The sequence below is a fragment of the Phacochoerus africanus genome, chromosome 4 (genome assembly GCF_016906955.1).
Source record: "Phacochoerus africanus isolate WHEZ1 chromosome 4, ROS_Pafr_v1, whole genome shotgun sequence".
In the NCBI taxonomy this organism is placed as follows: domain Eukaryota; kingdom Metazoa; phylum Chordata; class Mammalia; order Artiodactyla; family Suidae; genus Phacochoerus; species Phacochoerus africanus.
In genome coordinates this window covers 70878566-70905657 of record NC_062547.1, presented here as the reverse complement: position 1 = coordinate 70905657, position 27092 = coordinate 70878566, and the positions used below count along the sequence as shown (strand labels likewise).

General features: G+C 39.6%; 1 protein-coding gene across 1 annotated transcript; it reads left to right on the top strand.

The window, feature by feature from the left end:
• The first annotated feature begins 162 nt into the window (after window positions 1-162).
• Window positions 163-25153, top strand: ZNF558 (zinc finger protein 558). The gene is made up of 8 exons (XM_047777243.1): window positions 163-460; window positions 1292-1380; window positions 10621-10749; window positions 11280-11368; window positions 12263-12389; window positions 20932-21027; window positions 21539-21621; window positions 22096-25153. Exons 3-8 carry the CDS (start codon window positions 10719-10721, stop codon window positions 22876-22878), a joined length of 1209 nt encoding a protein of 402 aa, XP_047633199.1. The 5' UTR covers window positions 163-460; window positions 1292-1380; window positions 10621-10718; the 3' UTR covers window positions 22879-25153.
• The last annotated feature ends 1939 nt before the right edge of the window (window positions 25154-27092 follow it).

Here is a 27092-nt window from a genome sequence, read left to right as displayed (position 1 = left end):
CTTATACCGGCCCTCGGAATTGGTCTCCACCTACCTTCAGGCTAGGAGACTAGTAACCGCCCGCAAGATCCGGTGCCGCCCTCAGTCCGGTTCCGAAATGGGTGTCCGCCCACAACCCTGCCCTCCAGGCTTGGTTCCGCCCACAAGCTGGTACACGCCCACAGCCCTCCCCTTAAAACGGATCTCAGGCCCTGGTGCTGACCCAGCCCACCGCCCACGACTATGCAAGCGAGAGCCCTTCTTCTGAGGCTAGGGTGCGAGGCCGCCGCCCCTCCTGCAACCTCAAACCGCAGCCCCTCAGTGTACCCCGCTTGGGGGCGGCTAGACACCGGAAACTCGAGCTTTTGGCTGCCTGCCCGAGACCGGAAGCGGAAGCGCGGGGTGTTGGTGAGGAAGGAGTTGCGGGGTGGTTCGCTGCGTGCTGTGTACTGTCTTCTCCGCGGGGATCAGGATTCATGTGGTATGTTCGACCTATGAGAGGGGCAGTAGTCTGTGCGCGGCGGGCAGGCCTGAGGCTACCGTAAGAGTTTAGGGAAGGGCATAGGCCTGGGGCACCCCAGTCACGGGCTCTGGCGTTCCTCTCTTTCCCGAGAGCCGCGTTTCCACCCGTGGGGCCTCAGGTTCCCTCTGGTCAGCCCGTAGCTTCCGTTTCCTCCTAGCTCTGGGCGCCGCTGTCACCCCCTCAGAGAATTCTTCCGTCCATCCTCCTCAACATCTTTCCCGAATGTGATTTTTGCTCCCCTAGGGGATTTTTATTAATCACGTCTGGAAGCATTGTTTTGGTTGTTATAAATGGGAGGGGCTGCTACTGTCATGAGTGGGTGTAGGCCGGGGTCCTGCTGCACATCCTACAATGCACTGAACAGCCCCCATGACAAAGCATTATAAATAGTGCCGAGGTTTGGAAACCCCGCTCTAGGGTCTTAGAAATCTTCAAAGCCCTGAATGAACTTAAAAGGTTAGTTGAGTCACTTTTAGCGCCCCTGAGTGACAAGCCATGTTAGAAGTGCCTAGAGTCACCAAAAAATTTCTATCTAGCCAAATGGGTTGAGCAAGGCAAATGCACAGCACATGAAGCTTTCTTACACTTGAGGAGCAGATGGCTGGATAGGGATCAGGAAAACCAGTCATAGCCAACAGTTACACGTTACATAAGTACAGTAAATCCAAAAAGGAAAAGTGATTGGTATGGCCTTTCCATCCAGCAACTGTATTACACCCTATAATACAGGCTTCTTATAAAGGGCCTCAAAAAGAATTTTTGTCCCGTTTCTTTTTTTTCCCCCCACAGACAAGTAAAACGTCTCTGTTCATGCTTGAGTTGAAACTAGCCTCAAGCTTCACCTGTCCTCACTGATCTGTGGATTTCTGTATGACCAGGTGAGTATCATGTGGAACTTGTAGCAACAGATTCCAGCAGCCTCAGCTGTGCAGAAGTGCTAATAGGCCCTACTGTGGGCTCAGATTGTAAACACAAGGAGTCCCTGAGAGGGAGAGTATCTTAAAAACATTTATTTATATTTGATGGATTATATTCAAGGAAAAGATAGTAAGGTGTGTGGTTATGTGTGTGTAAAAAATTAAGTAAATACAGTTATGTGCAGGTAAATACACATTAAACATGTAAACAACTGTAAGTGTAATGGAAATAGAGATTTATTTGCATTCCATAGTACTAAAAATTGTAGGATTTTATATATAAGTGTAAACTTATTATGTGTGCGTGTAATAGTATAAGCCATCCCACTGAAGACTAGCAGAACTACTCAGCAACATTTCTCAGGACTGTTACCATTTGAATTCAAAAACTCCTTTAAATCCTCCACAAAGATTCAAAATATGGGGTACTGAGGGAAAAAATAACTTGAACTTATTTATATTTGCAACAGAATTTTTTTTTTTTGTCTTTTGTTTGTTTAGGGCCACACCTGCAGCATATGGAGGTTCCCAGGCTAGGGGTCGAATCAGAGCTGTAGCTGCCAGCGTACACCACAGCCATAGCAATGGGGGAATCCGAGCTGAATCTGCGACGTACACCACAGCTCATGGGAATGACGGATCCTTAACCCGCTGAGCGAGGCCAGGGATCAAACCTGAGTCCTCATGGATACTAGTCGGGTTCGTTAACCACTGAGCCATCACGGGAACTCCTGCAACAAAAATTTAAAATTAAATTGACCAGATGTATTTTGAGCAAGTGTTTTCTGTTTGGTTTTGTTTCTTTTTGTGTGTGTGTGTGTGTCTGTATTTTCTAGGGCCGCACCCGTGGCATAGGGAGGTTCCCGGGCTAGGGGTCCGATCAGAGCTACAACTACCGGCCTATGCCAGCCTATGCCAGAGCCACAGCGTAGATCCGAGCCAGATCCGAGCCATGTCTGCAACCTACACCACAGCTCACGGCACCGCCAATCTTCGACTTATACCACAGCTCACGGCAACGCCAGATCCTTAACCCACTGAGCAACACCAGGGATCGAACCCAAAACCTCATGGTTCCTAGTTGGATTCGTTAACCACTGAGCCAAGAGGGGAGCTCCTTTGTTTTTTTCTTAATGAGATTTAAAATCCCTTGGAGGAATACTAAGCAACAACTTGTAGATTGAAGGGTAGGGTAGTAGTTTCCAAAAAGATTGTCCTCTACACCTTGCCTTCTAATAAGAATTTACTTTGTTTCTTTAAACTTTTCTGAAATAACAGTCAGGATTTATATTGCAGAGAATCATATTGAGTAATTTTGTATTTGTTGGGTTTTATTAATTGCGTGTATGCCTTTTTAATTCTATCTTTCCTATAACATTTTTAAATGGAATGTTTGATTGTCATGCAGTAGACATTCTTTGCACAATATGTGGTGATCCATCATCCTACTTTATTCAGGACTGAGTGGTTTGCCATGGCACAGGACATTAAAGGTTTAAACTAGTACTAGGTTTCTAGGCAAACCAGGATGGTTCATCATCTTTTATGAGCTAGGCTGTGAGCCAGATGCATAGGGACCCTGGAGAACCAAAGGGAGTTTGTCCTGCCTCTGTGGAATTTATATTCTAATAGGAAATTTGGATTTTAAACAATCAGTGACAAGAGTGATGGGGGAGTTGGCACAAGAGGGCTTAACCTGAGGGAACAGGGAAGCCCTCCTGAGAAGAACTGAATAAAAGAGCTAAAGTTGGGACTGGATTTAGTGAGTCATAGGGTTCAACAGAACATTTCAGGCAGAGGGAACTGTATGTGGACAACCTTTGAAGCAGAAAGCCTGGTGTCCTCCATGGCCTGATAAGACAGGAGTGGCTGAGCCAAGCCAACCAAGGGAGAGGGGTGTCAGCCAAACCAAAAAGGTAGGCAGGTAGGACCAGATCAGGCATTACTTTGGACTCTGTTCTAAGACCAGTGGGAAGACCCTGAAGAAATGTGAGCAGAAGGATGATTGGCCTATTATGCACGTGAGTTAAAATGGACCTAAGGATTAAAAATGAAAAAAGAGTGTTGGGAAGTTTAAGGAATGAATTGATTGTTCCCTAAGCCTGAATAATGGCTGTAGAGTTGGAAAGAAGTAGAAAAAAGAGACCTAGGAGTTTAGAACTGAGAGAATGTAATGATGTTTCCTTTCATATGTGCATTTGTCAGTTGGCACAGAACTCTTACTGTGTTCTTAGCTGCTGGTTCTGCAAACCTGCAGGCATTCGCTTCACCTAGGCATCTTTTTCATCCTACTTTGCCTCTCACAGGGCCCCTTCTGCACATGCTAGAAGTCAGACCTGTTGTCTATGGCTGGACTCTCTACCACATTAGCAACTACCCACATGTGGCTATTGCAGTTAAACCAATAAAAAATGCGGTTAAAAATTCCTTTTCCCAGTCCTATTGGCCTTATTTCAAGTAGCCATATGTGACTAGTAGCTGCCATGTTGGACAGAGTAGTATAGAACATTTCTTTATTTAAAATTTTTTTAAAAACTTTTCTTTAAAATTAAGAAAAAACCCAAAAAACAACAACAAAAAAACTAGTTCACTTATTTCTTCTATTCCAAGCCTCCACCTCTGCAACTGCCAATCTGTTCTTTATCTTTGTGAGCTTATTTTTGTTGTTGTTGTTATTGCTTAGCATCTGTGTATAAGGGAGATCATAGATCTTTGTCTGTCTGACTTATTTCACTTCGCATAATGCCCTTAGAGTCCATTCAGGTTGTAGCGGAAGATAAGATTTTTCTTTTTTTTTTTTTTTGTTATTTTCCTCTTGGTGTTTATTTCTCTTTTGTTTAAATTCACTTAAGTATTTAAAAATTTTTTTTACATATTTTTTCTACTGTACAGCATGGTGACCCAGTTACACATACATGATGGAACACTTTATATGAGAAAAAAGAATGTATATATGCAAAAGACAAGATTTCATTCTATCTTATGGCTGAATAATTTTCCATTGTGTGTATACCACAATTTCTTACCCATTCATTCATTGCTAGAACTTAAGGTTGTTTCTGTGTCCTGGTATTGTAAATAATGCTGCAGTGAATATGGATATGTTTATGTGTGTGTGTGTGTGTCTGTTTGAATGGTATTTTTGTTTTCTTCTGATAAATACCCAGAATAAGAATTGCTGGATCATATGTTAGGTCTATTTTGATTTTTTGAGAAACATCCATACTGTTTTCCAGAGTGTGCGCACCAATTTACATTCCTGCTAACAGTTCACAATGGTTCTCTTTTCTCTACATCCTCACCAACACTTGTTATTTCTTGCCTTTTTGATAGTGGCCATTATCACAGATTTGAGGGCATATCTCACAGTTTTGTATTTGCATTTCCCTGATGATTAATGATGTTGAGCATCTTTTCATTTACCTATTGGTTATCTGTATGTGTCATCCTTTGAAAAATGTCTATTCAGATATTTTGTCCATTTTTAATTTTGATTTTTTTTTGATATTGAGTTGTATGAATTCTTTGTATATTTTGAGTATTAGCCCCTTGTCAGATACTTGATTTATAATCATTTTCTCCTATTCAGTAGTTTGCCTTTTCATTTTGCCAATGGTTTCCTTTGCTGTACAGAAGCTTTTAGTTTTATAGAGTCTCACTTGTTTATTTTTGCTTTTGTTGCTTTTGCTTTCTGTGTCAGATTCAAAAAATCCCTAAGACCTGTGTTAGGGAGCTTATCATTTATGTTATGATTTCAGGTTTCATGATCAAGTCTTTAATCTACTCTGAGTTAATTTTTGTGTGTGGTGTAAGATAGTGGTCCGGTTTTATCCTTTTGCATTTGACTGTCCAGTTTCCATAACAACATTCTTTGAAGAGACTGCCCTTTTCTCATTGTATATTCTTGGCTCTTTTGTCATAAATTAATTAGCCATATATGAGTGGGTTTATTCTTGGGCTCTTTGTGTCTATTTTTATGCTAATACCATACTGTTTTAGTTACTGTAGCTTTGTAATATAGTTAAAAACCAGGGAGTGTGATGCCTATAGCTTTGTTCATTCTCAAGATTGTTTTTTCAGTTTCATAGAAATTTTAGGATTGTTTGTGCTATTTCTGTGAAAAATACCATTGGAATTTTGATAGAGTTAGCACTCAATCTGTATTGCTTTAGGTGGTATGAACATTGTAACATTACTAATTCTCCCTATCCATGAGCACAGAATATCTTTCCATTTATTTGTGTCTTCTTCAGTTTCTTTCATTAATGTCTTATAGTTTTCTTGTAGCTTTGGTTAAATTTACTCCTGGGTATTTTATTCTTTTTGATGCAGTTGTTAATTGGTTTACTTTCTTAATTTTTTTTTGTCTTTTTTTTTTTTTTTTTTTTTTGCTATTTCTTTGGGCCACTCCCACGGCATATGGAGGTTCCCAGGCTAGGGGTTGAGTTGGAGCTGCAACTGAAGCCTATACCATAACTATAGCAACTCCAGATCTGAGCCGCCTCTGTGACCTACACCACAGCTTGTGGCAATGCCAGATCCTTAATCGTCTGAGCAAGGCCGGGAATTGAACCTGTGTCCTCATGGATACTAGTTGGGTTCTTAACCTGCTGAGCCACAACAGGAACTCCTCGATGAAGTCTTTAGTGTTTTCTGTATGTGAAATCATGCCATCTGCTAACAATGACAAAGTTTTACTTTTTCCTTTCCAATTTATATGCCTTTCATTTCTTTTTCTTGTCTAATTGCTCTGGCTAAGACTTACAATACTGTGTTGAATAAAAGCGAGAGTGTATGCATTCCTTTATTGTTCTTGATCTTAGAAGAAAAGCTTTCAGCTTTTCACCATTGAGTGTGGCCTTTATTCTGTTGAGGTATGTTTCCTCTATACCTGCTTTGTAGAGATTTTTAAAAATCATAAATGGATGTTGATTTTTGTCAAATGCTTTTCTGCATGTATTGAGATGATCGACCATATGATTTTTATCCTTCATATCATTATGTGGTGTATCATGTTGACTGATTTGCAGATGATGAACCATCCTTGCATCCCAGGAATAAACCCCACTTGATCATGGTGTATGGTCGTTTTAATTTATTGTTGAATTTGGTTTGCTAGTATTTCGTTGTAGATTTTTGCATCTGTGTTCATCAGGGATGTTGACCTGTAACTTTTTTTTGTGGCATTCTTTTCTGGTTTTCAGTATCAAGGTAATACTTTTCTTGTAAACTTTGGAAGAATTCCTCCCTCTTCTGTTTTTTATAAGTGTTTGGAAAGGATTAGTATGAGTTCTTTGAATGTTTGATAGAATTTATCTGTGAAGCTGCTTGGTCCTGGACTTTCATTTGTTTGGAGGTTTTGATTATTGATTCAGTCTCTTTGCTACTGATTAGTCTGTTCAGCTTTTCTATTTCATCATTTTCTATTTGTTTCATTATCTCTGATGAAATAGAAAATGTGGACTGCCATGATGAATAGGAGAAATATAGAACATAGATAAGACTCTCCATCAGTACCCAGAAACTGTGCTGAGCAATACTGGTATAGAGTAGCCCATCCTCTGACCCTCTATCAACACCAACATGTATCTGGGTACAGGAGTAACTGAATCTGTAAACTGAACAGTGACCCCCTCTTCCCCTAATAGTAGACTTCAGCTGCCAAAGACCTTGACAGGGTACTCTGGGCCTGTCCCAGGCACCTTCTCAGCTTGCCCTCTTCTTGGGGCTTTGGAGGTGGCTGGATTCCAGCCCTCCTCTCACTTCACATCTCATGCCTGTTACTGTTTCTAAATGTGAATTTGACTCCTGGTGGGAAGAATATAGACTTCTTCCACCTGAAGAGTGGGGAAGTTCCGCAGCAATTGTCTGGGTCTGCTGGACTCAGACCAAGACCTTGGGGAAGGTTTGTTATGAGAGGCTATCCTAGTTTTCTGTGGCTGCTGTAACAAATGACGTAAACTTAGTGGCTTACAGTAACACAAATTTATTTTCTGGTCATTCTGGAGGTCAAAAGTCCTAAATGGGTTGGCAGGGCTGCCTTTCTTTGGGGGCTCAGGGAAAGAATCTATTTCCTTGCCTTTTTCATTATGTAGAGACCACCTGTATTCCTCGATTTGTGGCTCCTTCCTCCATCTTTAAAGCCAGTCAGAGCATCTTTAAATCTCTCTCTCTCTTACCTCTGCTTCCATCCTCACATCTCCTTCTCTGACCCTGACCTTCCTGCCTCCCTCATATAAGGAAGGGCCCTTGTGATTTCAGTGGATCAGCATGTGTAATCCAGGATAATTTCCCCATTTTCAGATCCTCACTGTGATCACATCTGCAAAATCCCTTTTGCATGTAAGGTCACATATTTGCAGATTCCGAGGCATAGAACATGGAGAAATTTGGGACATAGGTATTCATCTGTCTCCATACCAGGCCCAGGAGTCAAAGAATCCCTGCAACAATTTTTCGCCTGACATTCATTCATAGTGTCCAGTATTCCCCTCTCTGCACAAATCACTTTATTGCTTTTATTTTTGGGGTGTAGGAAGCACACATAGAAAGACCTTGAGAAGCTGTTTTTGAAGTTCTTTTGTGGCACAGCAGGTTATGTGTCCAGGGTTGTCACTGCAGCAGCTTGGGTCACTGTGTGGCATGGGTTCAATCCCTGACCCAGGAACTTGTGCATGCTTTGGGGCAGCCAAAAAATAAGAAGCTGGTTTTATGGAGTTAGATTTTATTCTGTAACTCCAGGGAAAGGAGACATTTCCTTCTTATAACAAGAAAACATTCTATATACAGTGCTTTGTACCTTGATTTTTGTTGTTGTTTTTGTTTTTCACTTAAAGTTATGGGGAATCAGACTCTCCATCAATACCTAGAGATCCTCTGTGTTTTGTTTTTTTGGTTTTTTTTTTTGGGCTTCATGTTTCTTCATTAGGTGGAAATTCTGTAGTATTGAACCAGTTTCCTGTTGATGGCCAGTTGTGTTTCTGGTCCTTTGGTATTATAAGTAATGCCGCAATGAATAATCTCACCAATGTCTTTTAGTATTTGAGTATCTTTCGTATAGATTCCTTGTACTTTGAGTGAAAGGGAAATGGTAAATTTTGGCATTTTGCTTGAGTCTGACAATTTTCCTTCCCTAAGAGTTGTACCCCAACAGTGTAGAAGAGTGCTTTTCTCTACAGCCTTGCCAGTGAAAAATGTGGTCCTCTGAGTTTTTGAGTCTTTGTTGACAGCTAAGAAATGGTATCAGTGTAGTTGCAGGCTGCATATTTGTTCTGTTAATCAGTGGTGATTTTAGTGATTGAATTGATAATGGTGGAAACAAAATTAAACTGTGTAGGAGTAAGTGGGACATGAGGAAATGAGACAGAGAGTGAAAGAAAAAAAAAAAAAAACCCCAACAACTGGCTGTGATGAGAGAGAGAGACTGGGTGGTAACTAGAAAGAACATTGTGTGCTTAGGATAGATTTATCTCACTTCCAGAAACACACCATTGGGTTTAAATGGTGTGAGGGAGTCTGAAAGAGTGGGAGAGCTTGAAAGGAAGGGGGAGATAATTGATGGTGTACAGCTCCTAAAAAGGCAGGTAAGTTGAAACACAGAACAGAGCTGCAGAGCCTGGTCTTAACAGAGAAGCAGGTTCTGGTTTATAACAAGGAAGAGGGAGGACTCTGTGGTGCAGAATGTAGTTTTAGTGAAGATGACTTTGAGAAGTAGGATGTGGGGCTGTCTGCTGAAAATTGTGGCATCTTTGTTATCTATTGCTACATGACAAATCACTCCTAACCTTAGTGACTAAAACTGATCATTTGTCATCTCACATGGTTTTCATGGTTCTAGCGGCCTAGCTGGAAGGTTTTGACTTGGGACTTTTGTGAGGTTGCAGGAGGACATTAGCTGGGGGCTGCAGTCATCTGAAGGCTCGACTGGTGCTGAAGGCTTCATTTGCAAGGAGGTTCACTCACATGCTGGTACATTAGTGCAAACTGTTAGAGGGAACAGTTCCTGTCCAAGTAGGTCTCTCCACAGGGCTGCTTTTGAGTGTCTTTGTGACATGGCAGTTGCCATCCCTTAGAGCAGGCAGTCCAAAAGACCAAGCAGAAGCTGCAGTGCCTTGTAGAGACATAGCTCTGGAAGTTACCTTCGCAGTTCACTGTTGGGACAACAGGTCAGCTCTGATTCATTGTGGCTGTGAATACCAGAAAGCTTGGATCCTTCAGGCTATTCAGAATGCTGGTTTCCATAGAGGGAAAAGGTGAGGCTGTGTGAGATTTAAAGAGATATGAGAAGGGTTCATGAGTACGAAGCTACATTGACTTATAGGATTGTCTTGCAGGGTCAAGTGCTCTTTTCATGTTGGTGACTGTGTTTTTCTAGAGGTGGCAATATGGCAGCTCTTCTGTAGGCTGGTTTGCCCAGATGTTTCCATGGAGCAGGCAGATGATTGTATCATGCCTGTTTGGAGTTCTGCTGGGCCAGAGTGAAGGTAGGAGGTAGAGGTAAGGAAATTTGTCACATTGAAGGTCAGTGAGATCTAAGCTGGCTAAGTATGAGATGAGGAGAGAAGGTGGCTCTGGCAAGAGAGTTACAGAGAGAGTGGGCTGAGTCCTTTGCATGGGAGAAGAACACATATAATGAAAGAAAAAAAAATGGGTGAACAAGGTTGAGGTTTAGGAGATTGGCTTTATAGAGAGAAATTTCTGAACTGTTGTTCTTGAGAGTAGAATTGTGTCAGGTGTTGACAGAGTTTAGGGTGGTGCCCAGGAAGCATGTGGCCCAGGCAGAGTGGGAACAGACTTGTAATACTGTGAGGGTCACCCTCAGGGGTTCTAATGTTGTCTGGGTGAGACGGGAGGGGAGGTTGTAAGAATATTGGGAGTCAGGGGCCAGAGTCTCCAGTGAATAAGGGATTATAACAGGGAATGTGTTTGTGACAACCACGTGGATGGGAAGAAAGTGCCCTGAGACTCCGTGAAGGTGAGGTGTTAAGGGGGGTGGAGCAGTATCCACCACTATGGGCAGAGGCCGACACATCTTGGCATCACGTGGTCCTGAGTTCATCCCTGCTAAGCAAGGTAAAGAACTATTCAAATACATTGCATTTTGAAGGAGGATGTAGTAGATAGGCTCTGAAAGATTCATCCTCAGTAGCCTAGAGAGGGATGCCTGTTGGCAAATTCTTTGTGCTTTCTTATTTATTCCAGAGCCCTGACTGAGTGCATTGTGGGGAGAAGAGGAGGAGTGTCCTGGCCCTTCCACTGCCCTGTTGTTCACTAAAACTTACCATCAGAGTCACCACAGGATGGCAACCATGGTTCTGTCCCCTACTTGTGGTGAGTGTTGGGGTCAGCCCTCAGAGTCTAAGCATTAAAGGCCCCTGCACCACAGAGCAGGGAGAGGGGGCTGAGCAGGTTAGGCGGGAGTGTTGCCCCAGGAGCACCGAGGTCTCTAGTATCTGACTCTGTGGTTCTTGGGATTTGGGACTTAGCTGGTTTGAGTATCTGTGGAGATGTCCCCTGTGTGGTGAATGTGTGGGAGCTTTGGCATTATATCTCTAATTCTTTCTATAAACTTGCAAAAAATGACAGTGGTGTCCTTTGAGACTTCAATTTCTTTATCTGCAAAATGGATATAGTAATCTTTTCCTCCAATGCAGTAAGACCCTTGACCCTGTTTTCTGGTCCTGGATGAGAAAACAGTTCCCTGTGGAAACTGGGTGTGAGTGTATGGGTGTGGGTATGTGCTGTGTGGGAATAGACCGGTTTGCGTGTGTGTGTGTGTGTGTGCACGTGCAAGCCTTCAGATTTGGGAGTGTGAGAACAGGAGACAAGCCTGGATTCTTGTGACATTTCTTCTTCTCCAGCTCAGTCTTCCTTGTACCCAATCTCTCATCAAAAAGGATGCACAGAGGAGGAAGGGTTGGCCAACGGCTTCCTGACAAGCTGGTTACAAGTGAGTCAGATATTCTTTTTTTTTGTCTTTTGTCTTTTTAGGGCCACACCCGCGGCATATAGAGATTCCCAGGCTAGGGGTCTTATCGCAACTACAGCTGCTGGCCTACACCACAGCCACAGCAATGCCAGATCTGAGCCGCCTCTGTGACCTATACCACAGCTCATGGCAATGCTGGATCCTTAACCCACTGAGCGAGGCCAGGGATCGAACCTGCGACCTCATGGTTCCTAGTCAGATTCGTTTCTGCTGAGCCATGACGGAAAACTCTAGACATTCTTTTTCCAAATCATCATTTCCTTTGACCAAAAGTTGGACCTATTATCCTTCAATGACCTGGAGCATCAGAGCCAAATCAGATCTTCAGGCATCTGATGGAGGGTTTGGGGCAACCCAAACAATGTCAGCACATGTCAGCATTTCCTACAATGCAGAGCTTCCTCTATGGTCACTGTCTACATCATGTTCTGCTGAGACATTTAAGGGGAAGCTAGTGAAAGACATGACTGTGTCCTAAACTCAAACAATTGATGATGCCCACTAGGGCATCAGTCATACATTGACCAAGTATTTCTTTGATTTCTGCAATGTCCCAGGCCTATGCTCAACCTTTAAGGTTGAGGGGAGTTTGATTGCAGGATTTCATAGTCTCACTGGGAAAGAAAATCACCTGTGTGGTGTTAGAGGTGCATTTAACATTGGGGGTGGACATAAGTAACAAGAGATGAGTGTTCAGGGCTGAGCCTGGAAGCAGTTGAGAGCAGAGCTCAGAACCCTTCCTGTACATCTTCTGCTTTGGGTTCCATTTTCCTACTCCTCTTGTTTTTGGCTCTTTTCCTATCAACTTTGCTGGGAGTGGTTCTTAGCTAAGCCATGATCTTTGTGATGACTTAGGACTTGGTGACTTTTGAGGATGTGACGGTGGAGTTCACCCGGGAAGAGTGGGCACTGCTAGACCCTTTGCAACGAACACTGTACAGAGATGTGACGCTGGAGAACTGTAGGAACCTGGCATCGCTTGGTAAGCTTGACATCACTCCTGCATTTATTTAATGACTCAGGTAATAAGACTTTTAAGATTGAGATATCTATCATTCAGATAACCTAAAATTCACCATTTTAGTCATTTTATACAATGAGTATACTATTCAGCGGCTTTCAGTTCAAAGCCTGTCTAATTTCAGAATATTCTCATCACCCCTAAAAGAAACCTGTACCCATTAAGTGGTGGGTACCCGTTACCTTCCCCACGCTCCACTGTTGGCAACCACTAATTTGCTTTCTGTCTCTGTGGGTTTGACCATTCAGAATATTTCATATCAATGGAATTATAAAATGTGTCATGTTTTATATCTGGTTTCTTTTAGTCAACTTAATTTTTAAAAGTTTAGGTATGTTGTAGCTTGCATTGGTTCTTTATTCCTTTTTAATAAGGAATATATTCCAATGAATAATTTCCATTTTCTGAATATACACAGTTTGTTTATCCTTTTGTTGGTTTATAAACATTTGGGTGGTTTCTACTTACTGGCTTTTGTAAATAATGCTGTTATGAATATTCATATGAGTTTTTGTTTAAACACTGATTTTCAGTTCTCTAGGAGTGGAATGCTGAGTCATATATTACTATATTTAGCTTTTTGAGGAACTGCCAACCTGTTTTTACAGCAGCTGCACTAATGTATGAGCATTCTCATTTCTCCATATCTTTCCAGACATTTGCTTTTTTGATTATAGCTATCCTCTTGGGTATGAACTGGTTATCTTCCTATTGTTTTGATTTTCATCTCTGTAATTACTAACAATACTGAGTATTTTTTCATGTAATTGGTTAACTGTATATAGTTTTTGAAGAAATGTCTATTCAAGTTCTTAGCCTAGTTGTTGTTGTTGTTGTTGTTGTTGTTTTCTTTTGCTTTTTAGGGCCATGCCTGTGACATATGGAAGTTTCCAGGCTAGGGATTGAATCAGAGCTACAGCTGCCAGTCTGTGCCACAACAACACGGGATCCAAACCATGTCTGTGACCTACACCATAGCTGATGGCAACACCAGATCCTTAACCCACTGAATGAGGCCAGGGATCAAACCTGCAACCTCATGGTTCCTAATCGGATTAGTCTCCGCTGCGCCATGATGGGAACTCCGGGTTATCTTTATTCTTGGGTGGTAGAGGTTTATTATATTCTGAATATTAGACCGTATTTGCAAATGATTTCTTCCATTCTGTGGTATCTTCATTTTCTTGATAGTGTCCTTTGATACACAAAAGTTTTAATTTTGATGAAGCCCAATTTATATACTTTCTTCTTTTTTTTCCTTGTACTTTTGGTGTCATACCTGGTTATTGCCAAATCCAAGGTCCTGAAAATTCACCTCTACATTTTCCTCTAAGGATTTTCTAATTTTATCTCTTCAATTAAACCTTTTATCTATTTTGAGTTAATTTTTCATATGGCTTGGAGAAATTGTCAACTTCATTCTTTTACATGTATTTATCTGGTTGTCCCAGCACCTTTGTAGCAAAGACTGTTCTTTCCCCCATTGGATTGTTTTGGCAGAATTGTCAAAAATTATTTGACCATAAATGTGAGTGTATTTACTATCAATTACTTTCCATTGATCTATGTCTATCCTTGTGCAAGAACCATATTATTTCAGTTACTATTGCTTTGAAGTAAGTTTTGGTGTCAGTAAGTGTGAATCCTCCTATTTAGTTCTTTTTCAAGACTGCTTTGTCTATTTAGCATCAGCTTGCCCATTTATTAAAAAAAAAAGCCTTTAGAAGTTTGATAGTGGTTTTATTGAATCTGTAGATCATTTTGGTTAGTGTTGTCATCTTAACAATATTAAATTTTCCAACATATATCCTCTGTTACTTATTTTTAATTTGATTCTATTATAGCCAGAGTGGATACTTTGTATGATTTTATTGTTTTTAAATTTATTTAGACTCATTTTGTGGCCTAACATATGTTCTATTCTAGAGCATGTTTCACATGCACTTGAGATAAATGTATACTCTGTTGTTGGGTGAAGTTTTTTTTTTTTTTTTAAATTATAGTTGATTTACAGTGTTCTGTCAATTCCTGCTGTACAACCAAGTGACCCAGTTATACATTTATATACATTCTTTGCTTCACATTATTCTCCATCGGGTTCCATTACAAGTGATTAGATATGGTTCCCTGTGCTATACAGCAGGATCTCATTGCTTATCCACTCCAAATGCAAACGTTTGCATATACTAACCCCAGACTCCCATTCCATCCCACTCGCTCCCATGTTTTTGTTTTTAATTTTATTATAGTTGATTTACAATGTGTTAGTTTCTGCTGTATACCAAAGCGACTCAGTTGTACAGATAGGTATATGCTTTTTCATATTCTTTTCCATTATGGTTTATCACAGGTTGTTGAATATAGTTCCCTATGCTATACAAAAGGACCTTGTTGTTTTTCCATCCTATATATACAAGTTTGCATCTGCTAATCCCAAACTCCCAATCCATCCCTCTTCAACCTTCCTTCCCCCTTGGCGACCGAAAGTCTGTTCTCTATGTCTGCCAGTTTGTTTCTGTTTTGTAATTATGCTCTTCTGTGTACTATTTTATTATTTTTTATTTTTTTAGTTTTTAATTTAAAAAAAAATTTTGCTTTTAGGGCCACACCCACGGCATGTGGGGGTTCCCAGGCTAGGGGTCTCATTGGAGCCGTAGCTGCTGGCCTATACCACAGCTCATGGCAATGCTGGATCCTTAACCCACTGAGCGAGGCCAGGGATCTAACCTGCAACCTCATGGTTCCTAGTCGGATTCATTAACCACTGAGCCATGACAGGATCTCCTGTGTCCTACTTTAGATTACACATATAAGTGGTATCATATAGTATTTGTCTTTTTTTTTTTTTTTCAGAGCTGCACTCACAGCATATGGAGGTTCCCAGGCTAGGGGTCTAATTGAAGCTACAGCTGCTGGCCTACACCAAAGCCACAGCAACGCCAGATCCAAGCTGTGTCTGTGACCTACACCACAGCTCACTGCTGGATCCTTAACCCACTGAGTGAGGTCAGGGATTGAACCTGCAACCTCATGGTTCCTAGTCGGATTTGTTTGCACTGCGCCACAACAGGAACTCTGTCTTTCTCTTTCTGACTTACTTTGCTTAGTATGATAATCTCTAAGTCCATCCATGTTGCTGTAAATGGCATTATTTCATTCTTTCTTATGGCTGAGTAATATTCCATTGTGCTTGTGTGTGTATACACACATAAATACACAACACCACATCTGCTTTATCCATTCATTGGGTGATAGACATTTAGGTTGTTTCCATGCCTTGGCTATTATAAACAGTGCTGCTGTGAACCTAGATGTGCATTATCTTTTTGAATTATAGTTTTGTTTGGGTGTATACCCAGGAGTGGGATTGCTGGATCATATGGTGATTCCATTTTTAGTTTTTTGTTTTCCATAGTGGTTGTACCCCCAGTTTACTTTTCCACCAACAGTGTAGTAGGGTTCCCTTTGCTCCACACCGTCTCCAATATTTATTATTTGTAGACATATATAATCTTGGCCATTCTGACTGGTGTGAGGTGGTGCCTCATTGTAGTTTTGATTTGCATGTCTGTAATAATTAGTGATGATGAGCAGCTTTTCATGTGCCTATTGGCCATTTGTATGTCTTCTTTGAAGAAATGTCTAGGTCTGGGTGAAGTGTTTTGTTTCTGTTATATCTAGTAAGTTTGTAGAATTAAGTCCTATTTCCTTGTTGATCTTTTAACTGGTTGTAAAAAGTGGGGCATTGAAGTCTGCAACTATTATTGCAAAACTCTGTTTCTCTCAATTCTGTCGATTTCGAATTTATATATTTTAGACTTGTTATTAGATACGTATGTCTATATTTGTTATATTTCTTGCTTAATTGATCTTTTAATCATCATATAATACCTCTCTTTGTGTCTTGTAACAATTTTTGTCTTAAAGTCTTTTTTGCCTGATATTAGTATTGGCATACTCTCTTTTAGCTGTGGTTTACATAGAATATCTTCTTGCATATGATGACTTTCAACCTATCAGTGTTTTTGGAAATAAAGTGTCTCTTATAGATAGCATAATAATTGAATTATTTTCTATCCATTCTGCCAAAATCTTCCTTTTAATTGGACATACTCATCCATTTACGTTTAATGAAATTACTGATAAAGAGGGACTTATTTGTGTCATTTTGCTATTTGTTTTCTACATGTCTTATGTCATTTTTATTCCTCAATTTCTCCATCATTCTTTACTTTTGTGTTATGTATTTTCTAGTGCACTATTTTGATTCCCTTCTTATTTCTATTTATGTTTTTTAGTTATTTTCTTAGTGGTTGCCTGAGTGATTGCAATTATCATTTTAATTTTAAATAGTCTATTTTGATTTAATAGCAACTTTGTTTCAGTATATATAGTGTATAGCTAGTTGCACCCTTCCTTATGCTGCTTCTTTTAATACATTGTAACTTTATACATTGTGTTCCATTAACAAGAATTTTTAATTTTTGGTTTAGGCATTTCTCTTTTAAATCATATTAGAAAAAAGAAGAGTCACAGCCAAAAATACAGGGGCTATAAACAAAAAATAAGCAATTATTATTGACTTCTTTCTTTAATAATGCATTTTTCTTTATTGATGTTCTTTATATTCTTGTGTGGATTTGAGTAAATATTTATTGCCTATTCTTTAAGCTTGAAAGTTTCCTACTAGTTTTTTTGGTAGGATAGATAGTGACAAACACTCAGATTTTGTTCATGTGAATGTCTTTATTTTTATTTTATTTTATTTTATTTTATTTTTTTTTTGTCTTTTTGCTATTTCTTGGGCCGCTTTCACGGCATATGGAGGTTCCCAGGCTAGGGGTCGAATCGGAGCTGTAGCCTCCGGCCTACGCAGTATCCGAGCCGCATCTGCAACCTACACCACAGCTCATGGCAACGCCGGATCATTAACCCACTGAGCAAGGGCAGGGACTGAACCCGCAACCTCATGGTTCCTAGTCGGATTCGTTAACCACTGCGTCACCACGGGAACTCCGGAATGTCTTTATTTTTAAAGGACGGTTTTGCCAGATACAGAATTTTTAGGTAATTTTTTTTCCCCCTTAAAGCAATATGAATAATTCATCCCACTATCTTGTTGCTTCTGTGGTTTCTAATTCAAAACTGTCTGTTATTCTTACTGATAATCCTGTGTAGATGATGAATAACCTCTCTGTTGCTGCTTTCAGGATACTCTTCGTTTTTCCACAGTTTGATTATAATGTGTTTTGGAATGGATTCTGACTTTGAATTTATCTTCTTTTGGGTTTGTTAAGCTTCTTGGCTGTATACATTTATGTCTTTCATCAAATTTGAAGAATTTTTTTTTTTCTTTGTAGGGCAGCACCCACGGCATATGGAGGTACCCAGGCTAGGGGTCGAATTGGAGCTGTAGCTGCTGGCCTATGCCACAGCCACAGAAATGCCAGATCCGAGCCCCATCTGCGACCTACTAGTTTTTTTGGTAGGATAGATAGTGACAAACACTCAGATTTTTTCATGTGAATGTCTTTATTTTTATTTTATTTTATTTTTTTATTTTTTTTTTGTCTTTTTGCTATTTCTTGGGCCGCTTTCACGGCATATGGAGGTTCCCAGGCTAGGGTCGAATCGGAGCTGTAGCCTCCGGCCTACGCAGTATCCGAGCCGCATCTGCAACCTACACCACAGCTCATGGCAACGCCGGATCATTAACCCACTGAGCAAGGGCAGGGACTGAACCCGCAACCTCATGGTTCCTAGTCGGATTCGTTAAACCACTGCGTCACCACGGGAACTCCGGAATGTCTTTATTTTTAAAGGACGGTTTTGCCAGATACAGAATTTTAGGTAATTTTTTTTCCCCCTTAAAGCAATATGAAGAATTCATTCCCCACTATCTTGTTGCTTCTGTGGTTTCTAATTCAAAAACTGTCTGTTTATTCTTACTGATAATCCTGTGTAGATGATGAATAACCTCTCTGTGCCTGCTTTCAGGATCTACTCTTCGTTTTTCCACAGTTTGATTATAATGTGTTTTGGAATGGATTCTGACTTTGAATTTATCTTCTTTTGGGTTTGTTAAGCTTCTTGGCTGTATACATTTATGTCTTTCATCAAATTTGAAGAATTTTTTTTTTTCTTTGTAGGGCAGCACCCACGGCATATGGAGGTACCCAGGCTAGGGGTCGAATTGGAGCTGTAGCTGCTGGCCTATGCCACAGCCACAGAAATGCCAGATCCGAGCCCCATCTGCGACCTACACCACAGCTCACGGCAACACCACATCCTTACGGATGCTAGTCAGATTCATTTCTGCTACAATGAACTCCTAGAGAAGTTTTTTTTTTTTTTTTTTTTGTCTTTTTTGGCATTTCTTGGGCTGCTCCCGGGGCATATGGAGGTTCCCAGGCTAGGGGTCCAATCGGAGCTGTAGCCACTGGCCTACGCCAGAGCCACAGCAACACGGGATCCGAGCCATGTCTGCAACCTACACCACAGCTCATGGCAACACCGGATCATTAACCCACTGAGCAGGGGCAGAGACCGAACCCGCAACTTCATGGTTCCTAGTCGGATTCGTTAACCACTGCGCCACCACGGGAACTCCGAGAAGTTTTTACCCATTATAGCTTTAGATATTCTTTCTGCTCCTTTTCTTCTTTTAATGGATTCCTATAATTTGTATGTTAGTATGTTTTTAATTATATCCCATAGGTCTTTTCAGCTCTGGTCATATTTTGTTTATTCTTTTTTTCTTTCTGTTTTTCAGAGTGATATAAATTGTCCTGTCTTGGTGGTTAGTGATTCTTCTTGTCAAATCTGTTGCTAAACTCCTCTCCTGAATTTTTCATTTTGGTTATTGTACTTTTCGACTCCATAATTTCTGCTTTGTTTCTTTTTATGATTTCTGGCTCTTTAATACATTTTCTATTTGATCAGGATTTGTTATGGTTTCTTTGCAGCTGATTTCCTTTAAATCTTTGAGTATTTTTATAATAGTTGATTTAAAGTTTTGGGCTATTAAGTCCAATGTTTGGGCTTCCTTAAGGACAGTTTTTACTAATTTTTTTTTTTTTTTTGGTAACAGGCCATACCTTTATTTGTCTGCCTTATAATTTTCCGTTGTTAAAAATTAAACATTTGAAATACTGTAACATAGTAATTCTGGAATCAAATTTTTCCCCATCCCTAGAGTTTGCTGTCATTGTTTCTTATTCTTGTTGATATAGTATGTATGTTTAATGATCTTTTCTGAACTCATTTTTGTAATGTCAGTATTGTTGTATGTGGCCACTGAAGACTCTGTTTGTTAAGCTTAGTGGTTAGCTAGTGATTTATCAAATGTCCTTGAACAGTGGAACAAAAATCGAAACCTTCCAATCTCTATACAGGGGCATACCTTCAAAATCAGGCAGTACAACTTTGCCTAAGTTTTCACTTCCTCCTTGTACAGAGCCTGAAGGTCCATCAAAGGCGAGTCCTCTCATATCTTTTCTGAGCATGTGCCCAAGCCTGGGTATGCACATGGCCTTCTAGATTCAAAGGAATAAGAAAGAGATTTTTCAGAAATTCCCACAAGGCATCATATTCTATACTTTTTGTCCATACTTCTTGTTCTGTCTTTTTTCTACTGTTTCCGCTTGCCTTAGGCAGTGGTGGCTAGTATATTGCCTTTTAGTGTTTTCAGCATATGTCCACTGGCTAACCATCTTAGCCCTTGAAGAGTTTGGGGTCAGAGAAGTAAAGGCAAGCTCTTTGAGCCAGTCTTTCAGGGAGCCACCAGAAAAGTCAAAATTCAGTTTGTTGAGAATAGGGTCTGTCTTACTTCTTTTAGTACTAGGAGTCATCTTCAAGGTCACAGGCAAAGAAAAGAGTAGAGAATGAGGCAAGGATTAGTTAAAATGTCAGCTGTTTTTTGTCCTTGATTAAGCATTTTTTTGCTTGCTATAAACTTTTGGTAAGTTTTCAGAGTTCTAATAAAGTTGATTCTGATGGTTTTCATGAGTTTTTTTCAGTTTTTTGCAGAGGGAGGGACTATGGAAGTTCCATATTCCATGATTTTCATTGTCCTCACTTCTCACAAGTCTTTCTTAATCATGTCTCTCTGTTCCTGATTCTGTTTCTGGGGTGTCGGAGTATAGTGATAAAAGAGACAGACATGGTCCCCTTGCTCATAGAACTTTCTGTTTAATGCCATCCCTGTGAACTGAAGATTTATTTCTTATACTGACTTTACATTCCTCATATTTAAAAGCTTTATAGTTTTTGAAGTGAATATGGACTTTGGGACTCTGTGTGTCCCAAAACCCTGGATATTGAAAGAGTTTGCTTGTATTTTTGTTTCCCGAGAGTTACTGAGTTCATTAGAATTTAGGCATAATTGTTCTATTGCTCCAAAAAGTCACACTTGCCCATCTTAAGAATTGTTGGCTTCATTTTCATGGAGTTACTTGTCACCTGCCCAGTCCCCTACAACTCTATGTCTTTTCTCTACAAATAGGGTATCATATTGATAAACCCAGTCTGATCTCCCAGTTGGAGCAAGAAGACAAGGTGATGACAGAGGAGAGAGGAATTCTTCCAGGCAGCTGTCCAGGTGAGCACTAGGTGGATATGAGAAATAGTCTTTTTGAGGAAGAGCTCTGGCCAGCAATTCAGGGCATAGGAGTATTAGAAAATGCTAATCAGGGAACTTTGTAAAATGCCCTTTTTTCTGACTGAGATGACTAAGAACATTTGGTATGATGAGTTTCCTCATGCACCCTCTTTCTTTACTTTGTAACTTTCTGTTCAACATCTCATACTTTACTTTGGATTCAGAGAGTGGAAAAAAAAGACACGTCTCTTTTCCTTCTTTAGGTCTCATATGAGCCCTTTGTCTAAGTTCTTCCTGCTTTGCCTTCCAGATGATTCCTTCTTTTGTAAATCTCAGATCAATCTTAATCCTTTTAGAGTCCTTTTTTTAATGTCTATAATTTGCATACTCATATTCCTTTCATTGCAAACCTCCTCAAAAATCCTAATCCCTGAGAGTCTGCCTTTACTCATGTGTGCACTTTAGTATTTCTTTTCTCCATCAGCTTAAATTTCTCTTCAATTTGTTTCAGATTTGGAGACTGTACTTAAAGCCAAATACTTAACTCCTAAGAAGCATGTTTTTAGAAAAGAACATTCTAATGGTGTACAAGCGGTAAGACTAACACTGGTGATAATTCTGTTTTTTCACAGTAGGAGGATTCCATAAGTTAAAAAAGCCATGAAATAAATAGGAGAGTCATTAAAAGGAAATGTTTGTACATGAGATGATGGTATCTCAGGAGAGATACTGTAAACCAGTTGAGAATTTGGAGAAAACTATAAGTTAGCGCCAAAAGTGTTTCTTCGCTGAGAATTTCCATAAGTAAATGTTTCCTTAAATGTGACTAAAATATTGACTATTAAAATATAAAATGTTCTTAAATTTATCAGAAAATGCTTTGTGAATATGATAAAAACTTGTGGAAATGAATATCCTTTTTAACTTCTAAGAGCTCAAACTGGGAAAAAGCCATATAATGAGCATGTAAAATAGTCATGTAACAGAATTCCTGAACGAGGATTTGTATGACAGCATTGAATATTGAAAAATAATATAAATTATAAGTTTTCATTCATCTTTTAACAGGAGAGAAGTCATCTTGGAGTGAAACTCAATGAATGTAATCAGTGTTTTAAAGTCTTCAGCACAAAATCTAATCTTACTCAGCACAAAAGAATTCATACTGGAGAAAAACCCTATGACTGTAATCAATGTGGCAAATCCTTCAGCAGTAGATCTTATCTTACTATTCATAAGAGAATACATAATGGGGAGAAACCCTATGAATGCAATGACTGTGGGAAAGCCTTCAACGATCCTTCATCCCTTAGACTGCATGTAAGAATTCACACTGGAGAAAAACCCTATGAATGTAACCAGTGCTTTCATGTTTTCCGCACTAGTTGTAACCTCAAAAGCCACAAGAGAATTCATACACGGGAGAATCATCATGAATGTAATCAGTGTGGCAAAGCCTTCAGCACCAGGTCCTCCCTTACTGGGCACAATAGTATTCATACAGGAGAGAAACCTTATGAATGCAATGATTGTGGGAAAACCTTTAGGAAGAGCTCCTATCTGACCCAGCATATGAGAACTCATACTGGAGAAAAACCTTATGAGTGTAATCAGTGTGGAAAATCCTTCAGCAGTAGCTTTTCTCTTACTGTGCACAAGAGAATTCATACTGGTGAGAAACCCTATGAATGCAGTAACTGTGGGAAAGCTTTTAATAATCTCTCAGCTGTTAAGAAACATGTAAGAACTCACACTGGAGAAAAACCCTATGAATGTAATCATTGTGGAAAATCTTTCACCACTAACTCTTACCTTTCTGTGCACAAGAGAATCCATAATAGGTGGATATGACTACAATAACTAGAAATGCATTCATTGATTTCATATCTCTCAGACAACTTGTGATAACTCACACTAGATGTATACGTTATCTATTGCTGTATAACACATTTTCCTTCTAAACATAGTGGCTTTAAACAACAAACATTGATTATCTATAGGTCAGGAATTCGGAACAGCTTAGCTGTGTAGTTCTGACTCAGTATTTCTTTTGAAGTTCTAGTCAAGATGTCAATGGCTGCTACAGTCATCTGTGTCTTTACTGCTGAACAGTCCACTTCCAAAATGGGTCACTCACATGTCTGGCAAGTTATTGCAGGTTGCTGGCGAGGAATCTTCATTTTTTTTTTTTTTTACCATGTAGGACTCTCCACAGGGCTAAGTATCTTTATGATGTAGAAGCAGTTTCCTCCCAGAGCATTTGATATAAAGATGCATTGTCTTTTGTGACCTAGCCTTAGAAGGACATATCATTTCCGTATTTGACACAGACCAGTCCTGACGCAGTGTGGGAAGAGACCACACAAAATATGAGTACCAGGGGACAGAAATTTTGGGGAACCATCTGAGAAGCTTGTTATGAAATCAATGAGGGAAAGACCTTCAGGAGAACCACCCTCATTCTTTGAATCTGTTCAGTATAAAGGAACATTCAATAACTCTTGTGTTAATTCTCTCGTGAGAGAAACCCCATGAGTCTAATCTTTGTGATAAGCTTTCAGCTCAAATTTCACCCTCATGTGCAGAAAATATTATGTATTGGCAATAAATCTGAGGACTACATCTAGGGAGTCATGTGACAATTCATACTAGGGAAAATCCTGTGAATATCATTAGAAAGTAAAAGTCTTCACTTTTCACTTAGAACACACATGAGAAAACACTACAGAGGAGCACTTACCTAAGGAATGTGGAAAACCTTATAGCAAAAGCATTTATATTATTGAGCAGAAGATGAAGAGATATTGAGTGTAGTTACTATGGGAAAGCCTTCAGTGTTCTCTCAACTTTTAAGAGATAGGAGGATTTATTCTTGAGAACAAGTCCCATTGAATGTCATCAGTATTGGAAAGCTTCCATTTTTTTTACATTCTTCAAACTGAAAACTCACTGCAGAGAAATTTGTGAGTATAAAGAATGAGGGAGTACTTTTAATGATACTTCTTAACTTAGGAAAAATGTGAAATTCGTGGAGCAGCAAAACCTGGAAGTGGATTAATTTTGGAAAATCTCTTGGTGATTCTTGTTTTGTTGACTTGAGAAGTCACATTGGAGGGGAACATTAGGAAGGTACTCAACATGAGATTGCCTTAGCTCTTCTCTGAGTGGCCACAGAATAATTTAAACTGGGAATGAAAAGTATACATGTTGAGTGTGGGATTACTTTTATCAGTGTCTCATCTTAGATTGAAGCATCAGTCTTAATTTTCAGTCTTTTTGTTTAGGTATAAACATGTCTCTAGCTATACCCTGAAATAAACCCTAAATTATATTCTATAGCTTTGTATGTAATACATGTCATTTAATCTAAAATATTAGTATATTGCATATTCATAAAGGCATTTCTGAATATCTCCTGAGTGATTTAGTTTATCATAGTAAAAATTAGACCGTAGTCCAATTTCCCCTATTTATTAAAGAAGAAAAAGATTTTTTTCAAGTTGTTGATGAGTAGTATTGGAAATAGTCAATCTGTGAGGCATCACAGTAGCCCAGAGAGGCATTGTCCCACTGTGCTGACCATAAGAAATTGTTAGAGTCACTAGGGGGAACATTTTGCAGTTTGTCTGCCTCACCCATGTTCTATTAATCCTACCTATTCTTTTTCTTGAAAGTAGACTCAAGGCCTAGATTTGGAAGAGCTATATTTTGATCATGATAAAAACCACAGTGTGGCAAAAGTTAACCATGGTTTGGGCTCCCAAGGAGCCTCTGATTGGCTCTGTCAGCTATGGACTGCTTATTCCTAGACTTCTTACATGATTAGAAGTAATTGCTAACTAGTTGAAACCCAAGTGATTTGGGGGGAGGTTGTTTTTGAGTTGCTTTTATGTTGATGTCCAGCTGAATGTAATATTATTTGTTGGTCAGCTTTTATAAATGCTCCAGTTTTCTTTGAAAAACAACATGTATTCTCTAATTTTTGGATATAGAATATATTCCCATTAACTCAAGCCAGTTGTGTTTTCAGATATAGTATGTACATTCAAGTTCTTTTTCTTTCAAGCTTTTTTAGTGATAGATGTGTATTAAAGTCTTCCATCATGGATATGGATTAAAAAATTCATTTTGGTAATTCTGTTACTTTTTTCTTTATGTATTTTTATGTAATATAAATAAGTACATGGTTAGGTATTACTTTGTGATTTGTTCTTATGTAGGAACTGTGTTTTTTCATTGCAAAGTATTTTAGTGGAATAGTAAATGATCAAACACTTATATAGCCCTTCCCCCAAACCAGGCACTCTTCTAAATGCCTGATGGACATTAACTTATTGAGTATTCATTATAAGCTTGAGAAAGGTGTACTATTATTATCCCATTTTGCAGATGAGAAAATTGGCATGGTACACTTATATTACTTGCCAGAGTTCACTCACTAGTGAATGGTAGAGGCCAGATTTGAATCCACATAGTATATGCTATTAACCAGTAGCCTATTTATTGAGTATTTTCTCTATGCCAACTCCTGTTTGAGACTGGTGTCTATAACAATGAATGAAACTCAGATTTTGCCATTACTTAATCCTGTTGATTTTTCCTTGTAGAAAAAAATCAAGAAAATAATGTCATTAGTGTAATGTAGAAAAGTAAAGCAGTATAAGATAGTTAATGGGAATTGAGGTCTTGCTATTTTATGTAGAATAGGAATGAAAAGCCTCTTAGTTAAGGGGCACTCTAATATTAGACACCTTAATGAGTTGGGACAGGGAGTCATGAATTTGTGTAGCAAGAGTAGTTTTGGCATCCAGAGGCCCACACCACCGAGGTCAGTGTGAATGGAGTAGAATAAGTTGAGTATGGTGAGAAGATGATGTGGTCAGAGACTTGGTAGATCCCTCTCTTTCTGTGTTTTATGGGTTATTGTTAGGAGCTTTCCTTCTCCTTTTAGTGAGTTGGCATATCATTTACAGCCTAAGCAGGAAACAACTGACACACTCAAACTAGGACAATTCAAGTAGAATTTTCATAAAGGGGCTACTTACAGAGTTTTGTAGGAGTGATGTAGAAAGACTATAAAAGGTTGTTGTACCAGTAGCTGGTAAAGGCAGAGTTCTAACACCACTAAAGCTTGAAGGAACAATTATTGAAATCAAGAGACAAGAGAGGAGAGAAATGTATTGCAGGAGGACTCTCAAGGAGGTCAGAGGTAGCATTCAGTCCCAGGTTCTGCAGGGAATAGCCAGTGCCAGACTTAGTCTCTTAATTCAGTTTCATGCCTAGACTCCCCCTTAACCAAACCCAGCCAGAAGCCCATTGATAATGGTTCATACTGACTAACCTTCCTAGGTGCAGCAAGGTAGAGTTAAAGGGATCCACCAAGGGGAAGGAAACTAGAACTGCTCACCTCTTTTGTTTCTCAGAATCTACTCTTGTCAGTTACCTGGGTGGAAAGTTTATGACCCTGCCTAGGAATTCCATAGCTACTGTAGCATCCTGGGCCTGTTAAAGCACTGATATACTCCCAGCTGTAGTGTAAAATTGTTTCCTCCACAAGTGTTCTTCAAGATGGGTATGGGGTTGGGAGGAGAGTACAAAAAATAACCTAAAGTTTTGGTTCCTTGAGGGGTGAAGGAGACAAAGTAAGAGTCCCATTGAACTTTATGGCTGCTATGAGACCAGCACACAAAGAAAGACGTCACCATAACTTCTGGTGTGGGTAATGAGCCTGTCATCCAGATGTGGGTCTTGTTAAACAGTGATGGCCAAGAAGAAAACATTTGGCATTCAGCTAATCTAGTGGGATGTTTCTTGATACTCTTCCCAATTTTGTTAAGTGTAACAGCTATAATCTGAGAAGGATGTCGTGGCCAGGTATTCAGACTCTTCAGTGATGAGGATATGGATTATCCCTCCAAGTAAGCTACCTAGACCACAGAGATGCTAGTCAAGGGTGAAGGAAATGTAGGAGAGAGTAGTAGAGGAATGTGATGCTAAAAGTATCAGCAGCAACACTGAAAGTTGCTGTGGACAGCTAATTTGTCCCACTGATCTTGTACATTTCT